The sequence below is a fragment of the Propithecus coquereli genome, unplaced genomic scaffold, assembly GCF_000956105.1.
Source record: "Propithecus coquereli isolate 6110/MARCELLA unplaced genomic scaffold, Pcoq_1.0 Scaffold18, whole genome shotgun sequence".
Lineage (NCBI taxonomy): Eukaryota > Metazoa > Chordata > Mammalia > Primates > Indriidae > Propithecus > Propithecus coquereli.
Genome location: NW_012142745.1, coordinates 5658592 through 5677570, shown reverse-complemented (window position 1 = coordinate 5677570; position 18979 = coordinate 5658592). Strand labels below are relative to the sequence as shown.

At 41.0% G+C, this 18979-nt stretch overlaps 1 protein-coding gene across 1 annotated transcript in view; it reads left to right on the top strand.

The window, feature by feature from the left end:
* Window positions 1–18979, top strand: part of AP1S3 (adaptor-related protein complex 1, sigma 3 subunit) — a 56568-nt gene that overhangs the window by 24326 nt on the left and 13263 nt on the right. The window contains exons 2-3 of the mRNA XM_012642592.1: window positions 12256–12434; window positions 13794–13902. Of these exons, the coding sequence (XP_012498046.1) occupies window positions 12256–12434; window positions 13794–13902 (288 nt within the window). The remainder of the gene's footprint in view (window positions 1–12255; window positions 12435–13793; window positions 13903–18979) is intronic.

Here is an 18979-nt window from a genome sequence, read left to right as displayed (position 1 = left end):
TCAAATGCGGCCTGCAGCCAAATGCAGCTTGTAGACCACATCAACCTGCAGTATGCTTTGTTTAGCTTAAACAATGTTTCACTGTTATTATTAATTGCCAACATTAAAAAAATCCCAATATTTCACCGAATCATCCAGATTTCAGGCTTCTTTTGGAAAAAAACAAAAAAATCTGAAGACCTGGCAATGGTGACTGACAGTTTTTTCTTGGCAACACTTTACTGTGGCTGAGTTGTGGCTACCGTTTTAGTTGGAACTTGTGATTTATTGTTTGCTGCTGTCTCTTCCACTTCCTATTACATTACACTGAACCTTTACCCTCATTTAATATGTTACCTTCCTCTGCCCAGCCCAGGAAAGGTATTTGAATATGTGGCCTTTCTCTGCATGAGGTCTAGAGAGAGGAGCTGACAGTTGGTTCAGGCTGCACCTGCCTTCTGTTTCCCACTAACCATGACTCCTCCGCACGTAGAAACTGGTGGGAAAAGAGGGAAAGTGATTCTTCACAGAGGAGTGATGTAGTTCAAGTAAAGAATCAGGACTGGCATTAAAAACTAAAAATTAAACAAAAATAGCTGCCATTACTCAATTATAGAAAAAGACACTAGAAGAAAATGTACACGTAGGTGAAAAAATGGGGAACCCTAAAATAAACACCTTACAGGGAACCGTGGAGAGAATGGATAAATACATGATCAGAAGACCACCAGTCAACAGTCAAAAGAGAGAAAGGAACCCCAAATGACTTACCTGCAAGCTTGGGCTGTCTCTGGGGTAAACTCATCCTTTTAGGATGGGTAAGGTGATTGACGAGACAAGACAAGATAGGCAAGTCAGGTAGAAATCAGATGGTTTGTTGTTACCTAAGGATGCCTTTCTGGGCACCTCTGACATGGCTGTCAGAGACTCCATCAGAACATGGAAACTAATTAGTGGAAAAAATAATGGGTAGTAATGGAGTGGTTCCATGGGGATAAACAGAATGTTTTTGCTTGGCTCAATGGAGGTAAACGACAGGGGCTGACTCCTGGGTGATTTGTTAGCGATAGCAAACATTTACCGAGTGCTCACTCTGTGCCAGACTCTGTGCTGAGAGGCTGATGTTGTAATACCATGGCATCCTCCTGACATCACTGAGGTCATTGCTATTGTCATCCCTATTTTATCAACGAGTAGACTGAGGACCAGAAAGATCAGGTAACTTTTCCAAGTTCACTTAGCTCAGAAATGACAGAGCCGGGATTCAAATGCCAGCTCTCAAGCTGCCAATTACCAAACTCTTCCCACTTAACAACCAAGCCAGTCTCCTGCCTCCCTCTACCGGCCCAAGATGTGGTTTGGCTTAGCGACAAATGCCCAGTAGGCCCTGGATCAAATCTGAAACCTCAGTTAAGTTGTACCATTTTGCCTGGATGGCATGGAACAAGTTTGAAAAACTTACATTTAATTTGTGGCACATAACAAGGTTGTTTCAAAGGGTCACTAAGAGGAATGGCAGATGTCAACAAACCTTCATCCTAAGAACACGGGTAAGAGACATCTGGGAAACTTCACTCTGGCAAATCTTATTTCCACTTAGAACATGCTGGTAAAAATCCATACTAAAGGTACACGAATGACCTTTTTAGAAAGAAGACAACTCGGCTTGTGGAAGAGGGCACTGTATGTGGCTGGAACCCTTTGAGAAGGTGAATACACCATGCTGGTGAAGAAATAAATAGTGGATGTCCTTTTTTCCACTTTCCCCTCTGACGGGGGTTCAGACCAAAGGAGTTGCTTGGGAGGTAGCAGCCCTGGAGAGACAGTGCTGCGGCTTTCAGAGTGTGTGTAGAGGAAGGAAATCAGGATACTTGTTAAAAGGCTCGTTCCTACATGGAAAGGTAAACGGTGGAGCCCTGGAGAAACGAGTGTGCAGATGAGTCGTGCGTAACATTTTTATAATTGATCTAGCAGAAAGAAGAGGGCAGCCAGGCCTCTCGGTCTGCAGATGCTATTAGCAATTCTGGCCAGAGAACTGTTAAAACAGTCAGGATAAGCTGTCAGAAGATCTGGCAAATACGAGCGCTAGTTGAGTTTATTGCATCTGGAGAAAAGTAATCCCGGTTGTAAGTTTATGATGCCCAATAAAACCCTGAGCTTTTTAAGGAAGCTATCTCAGGAACACCGTCGTGTTCTCTAATCCTTACGGAAAACCCCAGGCAGTTCTCTACCCAGAATCTTAATACAGGGCTAGTTGTCGTTTCTGAAAATTCAACAGTTCCACCAATGTGCAAGTCCCTGTTAAGAGCAAGGAACGGAGTTAGACGTGATTTAGGAAGAAAAATGCAAAATGATCAAGGAATTAAGAAACCCATGGTAGGGAAAGAAGCTCAACAGGTGAGCTTTCTTTATTCCAAAGGTGAAGGCTGGGGGGATGTAGTGACTTATTAAAACACGAAGGCTAGGCACAGAATCAGCAAAAACTTTGGTTCTCACACACACAAAATAACGTGAGGTGATGGATATGTTAATCAGCTTGATTGTGGTAATCATTTTACAATGTATATGTATAAAAAATCATGTTTTCTATGGTAAATACCTATTTGTCAGTTGTACCTCAGTAAAGCTGGGAAAAATTATATTAGGGACATTAGAATTCAGATCAAATCTTGTATGCCTCAAAGTAAACTCAGCACATATATTAAAATGTGTTACTCTACCTAGAAGCTAGTAAACTAATGGCACCCTTATTCTTTGAACTGGTACAGATTGAAAAAAAAACTGCCTAAGATAAAATCAAATGATAGCTCATCATTTTAGAACAATTAATGTCTTTCCGGATTTTTCCTCTAAACTTCTGAGTTTAATGTGGGGAAGGAGAGGGAATAATAACATCCTAGAATAGGTTTTTAATGTCACTGTCAAATGTAGATACTCCACTACCTCTTATTTATTCTTTTTAAAATTACTTTTTATTTTTTAATCCAAGTAATATGCGAAGTATATACATAATTTCAAAAATCAAATGGAGTTCAATAATTTATAATGAAAACAGCACCCCTCTCCTTTCCCAAGTTTTCCTCCCAGGAGCAATTACTTTCAATAACTACAGCCTTTTCTTTTGCTGTTTATTTCTATATTTCTAAGAAGTATGCCTATGTTGTACTTTTCCATTCATTACTCTTTACGTTATCTCTTGACTGCCTGTTCTGGTAATTGAGCATTTACTTCTCTTCTGGCCACCCTTCCCCGCAACCCTAACACACACACACACACACACACACACACACACACACACGTGCACACACACTCTCTTCCACCTGGAATGTGGTAGTTTCTTGGCCTCGAGTATGGCTGTCACTCTGGCCTTTCCTTTCACCACTATTGTGCTTTGGGCTCCCTGTTCCCCGGAGAACACAGCTAACTCTTTCTTGCATTTACTCCTTCATTTGCTGAGGTACATCCTACAGTAGCTTCATAAGAAATATTATACTTAAGAAATTTGGAGGTAAATTTATTTATTTTTTTCTTTATATTTTTAGTCACTGTATCTGTGAAAATGTCAAATGTTCCTTCAACTGTTTCACTTGATTGATAACTTGGCTGGATGTGGACTTCTCATCTTACAACATCTAGTATTGTAGGTGAGGATCTCCTGCTCTTCTGATTTCTGATCCACTGCATGTAGACTGTCTTCCTGGAATCTCTTAGGCTACTCTCTCTATCTTGGTCGTTTCGAACTGCTGATACACTTTTATATTCATCGTGGTGTACACTCAATGAGCTTTTCTAATTGGAAGTTTCATCTACATAGTCCTAGGAAAAATTTTGAATTATTTCTTTGATATTTTCTTCCTCTCTATGATTTCTACTCTATCTTTCATGACATTACACCTCCTTGGTTGATCCCCTAATAGTTTTATCTTTTCCTCTAATTTCCCATCTATTCAAACAAATTTTTTAAGACAGGGTCTTGCTATGTTGTCCAGGCTGGAGTGCAGTGGTGCGATAATAGTTCACTGCAGCCTTGAACTCCTGGGCTCAAGTGATCCTCTGTCTTCCCCTCTCAGTCACCAAGTAGCTAGAACTACAGGTTCATGCCACCATGCCCAGCGTACATCTATTTTTTTTTTAAATTCCAATTTCTTGCATATTCCTTTGACCTTATTTTGGTTATCCTACTTTTTAACTTTTAAGAGCTTTTTCTTGTCTCTTTTTCTAAAAACAGTAGAACACTGTTTTTGTTTTATTGATATAGGAACTCCATCTTTTAACTCTGAGCATATTGTGTTTGTATGTTTAACAATTTGTTCAGCTTCATGCTTTGTTACTGTATCTAGTGGCTTACTTTTTTTTCATTTGTTTGTTTCTGTCTCTTTCTTTCTTGTTAGAGACTATTTTCAAATGTCTTGGCCTCTACTCATATTTGGTAGTGGGGTGCTAAAGTGCTGACAGGCAGTTCTGAGGGCATAGTCAGGTTGACTGGTAGCCTTCATTGATAGCACAGAGAGGTCTTTTCTCTGCCGTTTAGTGTCTTTAGGGAAAAATCATTCCATCTCCTGAATGAAAAGAGGGGTTTTTCTGTACAACAAAACTAGAAGTGGAGGCTCAGGAACACTTTTCTCTCCGAGATGAAGATATGTGCTTCGCAGGCTCTGAATTAGGTTTAAGATCCAGGGGAGTTGCAGGAGTCTATACTTATTTATTCTTAGGGGCATAGATGGTTTGTTTAAGGCCTCTGAGTGGTAGTGCAAGCCTTAAGTCTGTGAGAACTGTGGCATGGCACACATTTGAGCTTCTCAGCTTAGGTAAAGCCTTGACTTGAATGGACAATGTCAGCAGCAGCTGCTTGCCGTCCATTACCGACTCTGGGGGCTGGGGCAAGCTGTGCTAAGAGGTCCTCGAATTGCATAGCCTTTGCTGGAGTTCTGTATCCTTGAATAAAGCAATTGGGAACTGATTGTGGGATGTGTGTATGTGTATGTGTGTATGCGTATGCATATATATTCTCACTTAAGCTGTAGTCCCTGGAAGTGCTGCAGGTGGCAAATGTCAACTACTCTGTAGGCAGGCTTTCAGCCAGTCTCCTTGTTTTCAGAACTTTGCCTTATTCCTTGTCTTCTAGGGACATGGTGCCCCCAAGTGTTGCTCTCAGGCATTTTCTGGGGAGAGTTGGCTGGTTTCTCTTTGGAATTCACCTTTTAAGTGACAACTTTCCCTGTTTGGCTAAATCAATCATCATACTTCTGTCTCCTTTCCATCTTCCAAAGATGGGGTCGAAACCTCTCAGCTGCTGTCATCTCCTCTGCCATTCTCTTAGTCTTTGGGGCTTAGTACATTTTTGAAAATTCTACCACTCTCATTTTATTAGCGTTTTTGAGGGGAGAGGAGATGAAGGCCTGTGCTTAATTCAATATAATTACCTTGAAATTTCTTTTGATTTGCTATCACAATTATAAGCTCCTCCAGGTAGAGGACCAAGTCTCATATTTGTGTGTTTTATAGTGCACATACTAGGCACTCAATAAATATTGCCAGAATGAATAAATGAGCTGTGCTGTAGGGTCTCTCTGAAATACAATTATTTTATCTGCCGATGTGATTATTTCCCCTGAGATCATCTCTGGTTAATCCTGAAATGAGAGAAGAGTAGTGACTGCCAGGTGGAGTGTTTTTAAACTGACCCCATGACCAAGTGAGGCATTTTTCTCCATTTTACTTGTTTATTTAATTTGCTAGCATTAAAAAAAAAGTTTGACTTCATTTCTGCTTCAAAAGAGGTATCTTTCTATCTTTCATAAGCATACTAGCTCTTTAGTCTTACACTACCCCTCTAGAAGGTTGGCTTTCTGACTGTTTAAAATGCAGTGGTTTGACACACCCAGAGCCCTGCCCAATAATTGCTTCTCGTATTTGTAAAAAAAACCATTTTTATATATATGAATATTCTTCCTGGTATGCATCATACTCTAAGAGTTTAAATATTAACACTAAATGTAAAGCTGCTTTTCTGTTAACATTTCCTTACTGACCAGCCTTGTGTTTAAACATTTTTTTTCTGCTTTTTTACCTTGTTCTAAATGACCTTGTCACTGGGCTCAGTGTTGTTGTTGTCTTCCTTTTGTTCCTCCTCCTCTTCCTTCTCCTCCAATAGCAAGAAATGTATTTTACACCACTACCCAGTATAAGTATATACAATTGGAGTAACAGTTTCTTGGCCTGGTGTAATAATGCACACCTGTAGTCCCAGCACTTTGGGAGGTCAACGTGGGAGGATCACTAGAGGCCAGGAGTTTGAGATCAGCCTGGGCAATATAGCGAGACCCTACTTCTACACAAAGTAAAAAAATTAGCAGGACACAGTGGCACGCAACTGTAGTCCCAGCTACTCAGGAGACTGAGACAGGAGGATCACTTGAGCCCAGGAGTTTGAGGTTGTACTAAGCTATGATGATGCCACTGTACTCCAGCCTGGGTGACAGAGCAAGACCCTGTCTCTAAAAAAAAAAAAAAAAAAAAAAAGCTTATTGAAACAATACTTATCCTTAGTATGTATGATTGCTCTGAAGTGTACTGTTCTGTTCTACTCTATTTCATTAAAAATATGTTGGTTGTGATCCACTAAGTTTGTTTCATAACCCATTGGATCACTGCCTGCTGTTGCAAAAACAATGTTCTTGTTAATATGAATAAAGCCTAAACTATAGATTCATGTTTCCCTTACTTTCATGCTTTCATTGCCAGAATTAAATAATATTGCTTTGAAATTAGAGAAAAATAATTATTAGGGCTCCCACATCTTATCAAGGCAACAATGATCATTGTTGTATATTCCTTACCTACCATCATTGTCCCTGTGCATACGTAGCTGTCATAGAGCTCGGAGACATTTTGTCTGGCTACACAGTTTGTATTCTTTTTTTGTTCGAGACATAATTTTTTTTACAGTAGTTTTAGATTCACAGCAAAATTGAGCAGAAGGTACAGAGACGTCCCATATACTTCCTGCTCCCATACATGTATAGCCTCTCCCTTTCTCAACATCCCCCCAGAGCGAGGAGTACATCTGTCACAACCGATGAACCTCCACTGACTCATCATTATCACCCAAAGTCCAGAGTTTACCTAAGGTTTCATTCTTGGTGTCAGACATTGCATAAGTTTGAACAAATTTATAATAACATGTGTCTACCGTTATAGTATCATACAGAGTATTTTTACTGCCCTAAAAAATGCTCTGTGCTCTGCCTATTTATTCCTCACCTACATACCTTCGCCACCATTGGCAACCACACAGTCCATATTCTTTTTGCCATACTGCAGAGGCTTCTGAACAGTGTGCCATGTCTTTGAGATACAGTTTTATTTGTTGAAAGAACTTTGACATTTACTTAGTATTAGGCCTTCAGATAGAATGTTGACTGATTTTTATTGACCTCACTAATATTTTTTTTATTAAATATTTTTTCTAATTACAGAATCATACATATGAATTTTGGAAAATCCAGGCAAGCACAAATAAAAAAATAACATTTATAATCCCACTATTCTAAGATAACTACTGTTAACCATTTAATGTATTTCCTTCATATAATTTCTTTGCAAGTACAGTTTTATGTTTTTGCTATAATACTACACACACAAGTTTATGTTGTGTTTCATTTAACTTAGCATTATATCATAGGCATTCTTACATTATTGAAATTATTTAACACATATCATGTAAACATTTCTCTATTACTGGATATTTAGGTGTCTTCCAGTCTTATTTATTTTTTGTATGTTACTCTAAAGAACCACGGTAAACATCTAATGCCTAAATAATCATCTGCATTTTAAGACACATTCTTAGGATAGATTTTAAAAGTAGACTTACAGGTTCCAAAGGCATGGACACTTGAGGAGGGTTGGCACTTACTGCTGAGTCACCTTTCAGGAGGGCTGGAGTTCTAGAGAGGACCATTGCTCTTCAGAGGTGAGAGAGACGTAGGCTTGCCCAGCATTTGCAGGTAGGGAGCCCCAGAATGGGGCCTAGGCAGGACTGCAGGAATGACGAAACGATGCTCCCCAAGACTTGGGTGAGGGGTGAAAGCCAGGGCATAAGAAGATGTTATGTTTCCTGACACAGGAAGAGACACATTGGGTTGGGCTGTGGGTGTGACCAAGTCTGTGCACAGGGGTGTGCAGGTGTGGGAGGAGCTGAGGAAACCCCCAGAATGGCTTTTATCCCCTTGGAGTCAGGAAGGGAGGGTGGAGCTGGGGACTCTGAGGGGCATGGTGGTGACTTGGAACAACCCATGCAGGGGACAGAGGGGAAAATGCTGGGAAATCCTTTGCATTAAGAGGTACATGGGACGTTTCCAAGTCCCACTGGAGATTCAGCAGGACTCAGCCATCATCCATGTATGGTAGCACCAATCTGCAAAGCCCGCTGTGATTTTTCTCAGGTGTGCCTGGTGCCTCCATATAGCAGTAAATATGAGGGTTGATGGGCGGATCCGGGTTGGGAATTTGTAGAGTGGCTGCAGAGGTTGGAAAAGGGAATGAGGAGGTGAGGATCACGGCTACAGTGTTGTTTAAGTGATGTGTCGTGTGATGCGGGCCACCAGAGGAGGGACCTGTTAGGTTGATGGAATTAGTGCAAAGGCGCATATTCTGTGTCCTTGTATTTGCAGCTCAGATCCTGAAAGACAAGCTAGTCTTGAAGAGGTGGTGTTCATGGTGTGGCAGTGTTGGGGACTGGGAAAGGTTCCTGGATGCCTCTCTTTTTGGAAGCTGCTGGTGGGTCAATTTTGTGGGTCCAGGTCAAGAGCAGGGAGATTTGCGAACATTAGGAACCAAGGCTGCTAGTGGAAGTGGAAGCTTTGACTGGTCACCTTCAACTAGAAGGACGATGCCAACACTGGCTTAGAGCAACAGACCAGACACGCTGCTAATATTCTGCTTTGTGCTTCCCTCAAAGGCCTATGCCTCCCTGGACATGCTTCAGAAACATATAATAAGAAAACACCCAGAGCAGTTTGTGTTTTGAGTAAAAGTGAGAATTTGGGGCTGTGTCAGTTAGGTCGAGGATTGCTCTAGTGGACACTCTGAGGACAAGGAATGCTTGATTCCCCTGACACCTGTGGATTTGGGGGATCATCTGCCACCAAACAAGACCCCTCAGAATGGCAGCTGACAGAAGTGGCTGCTCCTGGGGTGGGGATGGGAAGTCTTGGTGGAGCCAGAAGCCCCCCTGAGGCCAAGCATTTGGGACAAGTGTAAGAAGTCGACCATGCTCAACACAGTTCGTCAGATTTTCTGGTTATTGCTGGCGTTGGCATTTCCCAGGATAATGTTGCATCTCTCTATTGTTCCTTTCTTCCCAGCAATATTATTGAAAGGGAATGTTGGGGTGTTGTTTTCTGAAGTCAGGTGAAGTTTTTTAATGACATCAACTTGAATTTAAGTTGGCTCTTGGCAAATATTGAAAAAACCTTTCGACTGCCTGTTCTCCCTCTCAAGCTAATGCTAATCGAACACAGTATTTGATTAACCTCTTGAAGAGTATTATTCAAATGTTCTTTGGATGACTAAACTGATAAATTGGATGAAACTAATTGCTGGAGGTGATGAACTCTTGCGAATCATTGCAATTCATTCTGCCTGTTCGCTCAAGCTACACCAGTAAATCTGGAGAGGTGACAGCCCAGTTCTCAAGCAGAGCAGAACTTGACAGGGGGAAATCTTTGAACACTGTCTTATGTATTGCAATAATTGGATAAGCTTGAATCTATTTGTTGCTTTTTTTGAATTTGGAATTTTTATATTTTATATGGGCTTTATGGATGTGCGTGTTATGTTCCTCATCATCCTTTCTCCTTGAATTCGTTGTTAGAATGAAAAGCTGCGCTTTGTTCATTGTTCTGCATTGTTGATCTGTGGTGTTAAGAAAGCAGGCACCTGATCCTGAGATAAGTTTCCAACACAGACCGAGAAAGGAATCCACACTTAAACTCAGCAATAGTTCCAGCCTCTCAATAGAATTCTGAGCAGTGGTCTCGGTGCCCTGAATTAAAAGTAACATTTAGCTTATGGAGAAATCCCAGAGGACTTTCAATAATGATGATTATGAGATCTGAAAATAGAACCAATAAAAAGAAGACATAAAACCAGGGTTCTTGATTCTGGAAGGAAAAGGCAAAGGAAAGACTTAAAGGCTGTCTTTAAATATGTGGAGTTACTTATTATTCCAAGGATAGTGTACACATTCTCTTTTTATATACTCATGGATAAAATCAGGGAGAACTGGTTTAAATTGTAGCAGAAGAGATTTAGGTTAGATGGGAAGAAAAAAAATTTCTGACAGGACATACAAAGTGAATACCAAGCAAATGTGTGGATTTCATTTCTCTAGTAAAAATCTGACCATTCACTAGACGTTGCATTGAATAACCTCACCCATTGGTCATGATGCAAAGCTAAGCCTTGTTCTCAAGATCCTGACGTGTTAGGATTCTATAACCATTCAATTTTGTACTTCAGAATGTCAATCACTTTTACAATGATCTCTTCTTGGAAGCAAAAATGTCCTTCTCAGCATGCTTTTAGAAAATAGTAACTGTGCTCCATTGTTGTATTATTTACACCTGTGCTGATAGTGAAATGGGTATTGAAGAAAATACTGTGTTAAAATTCCAGGCCTGGTGTGGTGGCTCACACCTGTAATCTTGGCATTTTGAAATGTCAAGGTGGGAGGATCACTTGAGGTCAGGAGTTTGAGACCAGCCTGGACAACGTATGGAGACCCCGTCTCTACAAAAAAATTAAAAGAAAAATTATCCAGGTTTGGTGGATTGTACTTGTAGTCCCAGCTACTGGGGAGGCTGAGGCAGGAGGGTATCTTGAGCCCAGGAGCTGGAGGTTGCAGTGAGCTATGATCAGGCTTCTACCTTCTGGCCTGAGTGACAGAGCAAGACCCTGTCTCAGATAAATAAAAAAATAAAATAATAAAATAAAATTCCAGACTGAGGGTGATATTTCTGATTATCAGGGATTTTTGACTTGTTTTCTCATTACCTGTGAAGCTTTGATACTCAGATCCTTGTTATAATAGATGTTTCCTTTCTAAGACAGAAGATGAGCTATTAAGAACACCTCCAATTCTGTAGGCCGGGGTTAGAGGAAGCTCTGAGTAAGGAGTCTGCTTTCATATGACCCTCAGATATCGCCACCTAGTGAGCAGTCGTGGCATGTACCCCGTCATTTAGAGCCAAACCTCCTCAATGAAGAACTGAGTATTTCATCTGTAAGAAGTTTTCAAAAGATTTTTAATTAATTTTGTCTCCAATATATATCATTTTCTCCATGACATAATTAACTGAAACAATGCATTTTATTTTTTAAAAACAAAACAGAAACACAACAGAATAAATTATGATTCTAAACCTGATCTAATACTGTAGCTTGAGGAAACTTAAACTCTCATAAAATAAAGATCAGGCCATCTGACAATTTCTGAAAATCAAATCTACCATACCTCCCAGGTTATGAAGTAAATTTCTAGATGTTACAATGTCTTCCAATCATTTAGATTTTTAAAAATCCAGTAAAATATGAATCTTCATTTCAAATACACATTTTGAAACTTATTTGAAAATAAAATCAGGCTGCTTCCCAGTGCAGCCAACACACCCTCTAAATTGTTAAAAATCCATTGTGGTGCCAAAGACAATTATAACCGGAAATGGCTGATTCTAAACCTCCCAGCCACGTAACTCACAACGTGGAGAAGAGAGCTTACGTTTAAGACTTAGGATATAGTTCCCTTCTTGCTTTCTCACTCTTTCTTCCATTTTCTCTTTCTCTTCTTTATTTCTGTATTGTCAATATGTTTCTATAGTTGTCATATGGGGTGTAATTTTTAAAGTAAACCCTGCCATTGTTCTTAACATTTTTTTTTCTTGGCTTATGAAGGAAGAATTTAATGTTTTCTCAAAAAGTACTATTGCTCCTTTGACATATTTTGATCTCTATAATGGATTTATAACTCTTTAAAAGAATTAAAATAAAAATCTTATCTTTCTCCTATAATAGAAGTAAGCTTTGTTTGGGATATACACATTTCCTTTTTCTCTGATGGGTTAAATGTGTCAGATGATAGTTTTCATGCTGGGAAGTATTTTTTCATCTGTTCAGAATTATATTTTTTTGTAAATCCAGCCACCGAATCTCAGTGTCTATGCAGAATGATTTGGTTGACGAGTTTCTGGTTTGCCTGCCCTTTATTCGTTCTAGATACAGTTCATATTGCTGTTCAGTCGACAAGGGAAATTACGTCTGCAGAAGTGGTACACGACTCTGCCCGACAAAGAAAGGAAGAAGATCACCCGAGAAATTGTTCAGATTATTCTCTCTCGTGGTCACAGGACAAGCAGCTTTGTTGACTGGAAGGAGCTAAAACTTGTTTATAAAAGGTGTGAGTAACCTTATGAGAACTGAATTTTTCATTATTGCTTCGGTTTGTTCTAACCCCAAACATTTTAGATTGTAATACCAATGCCATCATTTACTGAAATCTTTGAAGGCTGGGGCCCAACTATTTGTACCAGTAGACTCACTAGAAAAGAACTTTCATCTCATTAAAAGGACTTCTATGTGCCAGGATGGATTCTAGGTACTCAGACTACACATTGATAGTGCATGCATGCATTCCACGAATATTTTATGAGTACCTGGTTATATTCCCGGCATTGTTCTAATGGCTAGAGATACAGCAGTAGACGAAACACATAACATTCCTGCTCTCCTGGCATGTACTTATTTGTTAAGTAAACAAAATATTTTCAGTTAGTAGCAAATGCTATGGAAAAAATGCAGGTTAGTGTGATAGAGAGATGGGAACTATGTTCAACTGGCAGCTCTTATTATCCTTATTACTCCTGTTTGTTTATGAGTAAAATGTAAACACAGAGAGTTTAGTGATCAGTCCCCAAGCACAGTAACTGAGTGGTAATTGGTAGAGCCAGGATTCAAATCCAGATCTTTCTGGCATTAAAGCCTATATATTCTTTTTACCACACCTGCCTGCCATGGCAAGACCATACTGAAAAGGAACCTCAATTTATAGACAAGAGAACTGAGGCTCAAGAAGTAACATAATTTTGCCCACGAAGACCCTGGCCAAGCCAGGACCAGAACAACACAGCTGACCTCACTCTGCATCCAACATCATACTGCAACTTCTAGAAGGAAAACACACATTAGAAATGTTCTTGCAAAGGGTGTTTATAAAACCAGATTGGAAAAACAGAAATAACCTCTGTAGCCTGATATTTAATGGAATAAATTAACCAGTAAGTTCCTGCAGAGCTCCTTTTGCTGGGTCCGAGACCAGAGTTTGACAAGCTGAGGGTGGGAGGCACACACAGAATGGCTGAGAAGTACGGCATGAAGTGAGAGGGTGGAGAGCGTGGGCCCCGGTGAGTGTTGGTGAGGGGCCTTCGATTTTGCAAAGAATGATCTACAAGCTGGAGGGAGGCATGGACAGACACCAATTATCATGGGGCAAAGGATTCTGTCTCCCTGATTATAGCTCTTCAAGGTGAGGTTTTGTTGAGAGCTTTTCACATAATTAACAGAAGTAATCCAATCACCGTGATACACTCTGATTTATACTTGTGGAGGATATTGAATATGATGAATGATTTCAACCTTGGATGGGGAGAGTCTCAGAAGGGGAGGAGCTGACTTTGCATATTCATTGGGAAAAATCATCTTCAGATTGTTTAACGTATCATCATATTTTGCTTTTCTTTATTATTTTTCTTTTCAAGGTATGCTAGTTTATATTTTTGCTGTGCAGTAGAGAATCAGGACAATGAGCTCTTGACACTAGAGATTGTGCATCGTTATGTGGAGTTGCTGGACAAATACTTTGGAAATGTAAGTGTCGTGCTGGTCTCTTAGTATCAGTTACAATCTCCGTTTCAGTTTAGTTTGTCTCCCGTCACATCCCTTCTCTCTCTCAAATCTAAAACATGAATTACATTTGTACCAAGGATCACACCAGTCCACCTAGGATGAAAATACAGGCTTTTCTCCCTGCCTGTGATTCTTAGAGAGTGAAAGACCCAAAGCTTTAAAGAGGAGGGTGTGCCTTTATCTTCAGACCACAGATACACTAGCCACCTCGTTTCAGTGAACAGAATTTAATTGTGAGGGATTCCTTGGTATTCTGTCCCTTATTCCTCATTGGCTTTGTCATCTCTCTTCTATTTTGACTTTTTATACTTTCTCCAGCTTTTTATTTTAAGCTACAAATATTCTTTAATATTAAGAAAAAACACCAAAAAAAATAAAATCGAAATCCTTTCCCTCCCATTGCTATTTGACACTCTTTTTGCATTTTCTGCCAAGTAATACACTATGGCAGGTGCCCCAATCCTCAGAGGCCATTCACTCTACTGTGGCTTACAGTGTGGGTCCCATCTCCACTGCTCCAAGGAAATCACAGACTTACACTGAGCCCTCCCTACAGGTCCCAACCAGTGACACGTCTTGAGTCTTCACCTGCTTTCACCTCTCTGCGGCTCTGGATCCTTGCTCATCACATTCCTGTCTTTAAATTTGCTCCACTTTATTGTGACAGGACATTGATTTCTGCTGATTCTTGTCCTATAGTTCTGAAGGCCCTCCCTTGGTTTCATCCACTGCACTCGCTTCCTCGTCCTGCCCTCTCCGTGTCCTCCGTCTCTTCCTATTCCCTGTGTGTGTCTCCTTACTGTCTCTCCTGGAAATCCATTACTAGGTGACTCTTCACTTTGTTGGTGATGGTCTCCACTGGGCTTCTCATGGTCGAGAACCAAATGCATCTCCCGAAAACCTGTTCTGCCTTATGGTTGGAATTTATGAAGTTCCATGATCCTTCTATGCAAAAGGAAGGTGTTTCTTTCATCTTTTTCTACCCTTTGTCTCTGTCTATTCAAATTGGGGTAAAATCCATCTCCACCTTTCCACCGTTGCTAGTAGAGGTTTACTTGGGATTTCAGTTTTGCTTTTCTCCTAAACTTCACATATGGCCCTTTATGCCTCTGGGTTTTTCTTTACTCCCCATCTTGGCCTGTTAAACACCGTCTTCCTTATGAAACACAAATATAGGTATGGGATTCCTTTGCAGTCACTTTCCATCAGCAGCACTGAATAAAATTCAAACCTCCTAGCTTGACATTTAAGCTTTCAAAACATTGGTCCCAGACCACTCTTCCAACCTCATTGCTTTTCTCTCTTTATGCACCTGAGAGATTGGTGATCCAGCGACAACGAACAGCCTTGTAGCATCCTTAATTGGTACAGGATTTGCTTGGCCACCAAATTACACAACTTGAGACTCATTTGGTTTTTTTTTTCCCCCACCACCTGTAACCAGTTGTGGGCCAGATTTTAGAAAATGTTTTAAAACATTTAATCCAGTTCACAATCTCAGAAATAAATCATTCGATTTAGAACGTGTTTTCTTCTGAGCAATAACCTCTTCCCTATTCCCTTGCTCACTGAAGATTTTTAGTGTTGTTAGAATTTGTTTCCAGAAGAGTTTTCTGTATTCTCTTTAATGGAATGAGCAGTATTTGCAGTATTGGTTGGGTTTATCAGATTTGTGGTAACACTTTTCATAAGGCTGAGCGCTCAAAAGATTTCTAAAAGGATTTTTCTTCCCTCCTTTTTTTCTCTCCCTTGTAAATGATGGTACAAGACAAATCCCTGCTTCCTGGATTTCAAGTTGTTGGTCAATATATAGAAGTAATAAGACAGCTAGACCAGCTTTTATTTCTCCTTCTACTGGTTTACTAAATTTATTTTCATTTTGTTGTAAATTTCAAAATATTTTAAGGGGGTACAAATATTTTAAGTTATATGGATCATGTTTGTAATGCTTGAGTCCTGGCTAAAGGTGTGCCTGTCACCCAAATAGTGTCCATAGTAACTTTTAAATTGGCTTATTCCTTTGCCCTCCTCTCCCTTCCCCCTGGTTGATTTCCACTGAGTTTCACTTTCCTCTGTGCACATGTGTGCTCATTGCTTAGTTCCAATTTAATAGTGAGTACACGTGGTGTTTGTTTCTCCATTCTTGAGATACTTCACTTAGGACAAGGTCTCCAATCCCATCCAGATTGTTGCAAAAGGCATTAATTTATATTTTTTATAGCTCAGTAGTACTCCATGGTATACATTACATTCACCACATTTTATTAATCCGTTCATGAATTGATGGGCACTTGGGTTGATTCCAATCTTTGCAATTGTGAGTTGTGCTGTAATAAACATTCAAGTGCAGGTGTCTTTTTGATAAAAAGTCTTCTTTTCCTTTGGGTAAATACCCAGTAGTGGGATTGCTAAATCAAATAGTAGGTCTACTTTTAGTTCTTTGAGGAATCTCCAAACTGTTTTCTATAGAGGTTGTACTAATTTGCAGTCCCACCAACAGTATAGAAACGTTCTTTTGTCTCTGCATCCAGCCAGCATCTATTGTTTTTGGACTTGTTAATAAATGCCATTCTAACTGGAATAAGGTGATATCTCATTGTGATTTTAATTTGCATTTCCCTGATTAGTTACATTAAGCATTTTTTCGTATGTTTATTGGCAACTTGTCTTTCTTCTTTTGACAAACTTCTGTTAATGTCTTTTGCCCACTTTTTAAAGGGGGGTTATTTGTTTTTTCCTTGCTGATTTGCTTGAGTTCTTTGTAAATTCTGGTTATTAGCCCTTTATCAGATACGTAGCTTGCGAATATTTTCTGCCATTCTGTAGGTTGTCTGTTTGCTCTGTTGATGGTTCCTTAGCTGTGCAGAAGGTTTTTAGTTTAATAAAATCCCATTTACTAATTTTTATTGTTGCCATGATGCCGGTGGGGTCTTAGTTATAAATTCTTTGCCTTGGCCGATATCTAGACAAGTTTTTCCTACATTTTCCTCTAGAATTCTTATGGTTTCATGCCTTAGATCTAAGTCTTTTATCCATCTTGAATTAATATTTGTGAGTGGTGAGAGGCAGGGCTCCTGTTTCATTCTTCTGCATGTGGCTATCCAATTTTTCCAGCACCATTTATTGAATAGGGCTTTTTTTCCCCAGTGTACATTGTTGTCTGCTTCGTCAAAGATCAGTTGGTTGTAGGTAGGTGGTTTTATGTCTGAGTTCTCTGTTCTGTTCCATTGGTCTGTGTCTCCATTTTTGTACCAATACCATGCTGTTTTGGTTACTATGGCCTTGTAGTATAGTTCGCTTCTTTGTAGTCCCATATCTCTCTCAGTGATTGTTTAGACTTTTTAATACTCTTCTTTGCCTCTTGGAAAGACTGCCTCTTTTTTATATTCTTCTCTGCCTCTTTGAATGACTGGGTTGCCTTGAAAGCCTTGTCTTCAAGCTCTGAGATTCTTTTTTTCTCCTTAGTTTAGCCTGTTGTTAAAGTTTTCTGCTATGTTTGAAATTCCCTAAATGACTCTTTCATTTCTTTAAGTTCTATTATATCCTTTCTTATGTTGTCTAACTCTCTAGTGACTTTTTCATTTTTTTCATTGATTTCCTGAAATATGGTTTTGGCTTCTTTTTGTTGGTGGCCCAGGGTCCATGTAGGTGGGCTGGAGCTGCTGGTCTGCCAAGGTTCTCCCCCTGCATCTAGGACCCAAAGAGGCAGTCTCCCCAGGCTTCCCAAGTGGTGCTTGTAGTGTCTGAGGCTCCTTCTCTGCTCAGCTCCCATGCCAGGGAGGAGGCATGCTTGGCCCCCAGTCACAGGACAAGACACGGGGGAGCATCTGTTCCCTCCCTGGCCCGGTGGGGGTGAGGCAAAGGCTACTTCTGGAAGGGGAAGGCTGGGTCCTGAGCAGACCTGGCTCCATGTACCAGAGTGTTCAGGATGTTGTTGGTTGCAGAAACCTCAGATTGGCAGGCACTAGATCTCTGCTGCACATGCTTTCCAGTGGAATGTCTCTGCACAGATTCTGAGCAGCTCCTCCATCATCCTAGAAGTCTGCAGTAGACAGATCAAGCTCCCTGTAACTTCTGTGTCTCACCTAAAAAACAGTGTCCCCTCAGTTTACCTCTATCCTGCTATCTTCATCTCTTCCAGCGGTGTGAATTGCATTGGGATCCCCAGCTTAATCTCTGAGATGGTGGATGATACTTGTGAGTGGGGATCAGCCATGCCCTGTTGGATTGAGTTGGTAGATGCTGTGATGAGCTATAGAGTTGTTCTCCCTGTTAGTGGCTGATGCTTGCAGGAAGAGCCAACTGTAGGGATGTTCTTTTGTGCCTGTGGTAAGCTCTAGTCCCTCAGGTGGAGCACTTGAGTGCTCCAGGCTTTGGGAGGGGCCCTGTAGCTCCTAAGGGGTTACTTGTTCTCTATCACAGCAGAGGTGGCTAGAAGAGCGAGGCAGGGCGTGGTTAGGTTGTGCGAGCCTCGAAGGCTTTGCAAAGCTTCAGCAGGGCTCAGAGGTTGTTTTCCCGGCCACTAGGGGGAGCCGCTGGGAGGAGGGTCAAGGCAAGCTTTCCAGACCAGGAAGGCTGCTCGTGAAGGAGGGGCCACAATTCCCTGACAGCCAGAGCACCTGAGCTTGCTGTGCTTGGTTGCTTATGGCACTGCAGGCCATGATCTTCCCTGCCGGCAGACCTGCCTAGTCCAAAAGCATGGCTTTCCTGTGTGTGTGTGGGGGGGGAGGGGGCGGTGCGGGGGGATGGGTGCTCTCCCAGATTGCCAAGTCTTGGACCCCCACAGTATTTTTCCATCGGTTGCATCCACGTGGGCTCTCTCACGTCCTGAGTCCAGCTCCCACCTGTGTCCTCCAGCAACCTGCTTGAGTCATGGGGTTGGATCCTGACACAGGATCAGGTCAGGATCCGGTTTGTGTATCTAACCTGCTGGCGTGTGTCTCTGAGAAACGCTGGCGGGCAGGGAGTTCCCAGATTGGGCTCCCCAGGTCCACTGCAGGTCCTCAAGGGGAATGGCGTGGGCCCCACTCTCTGTGGG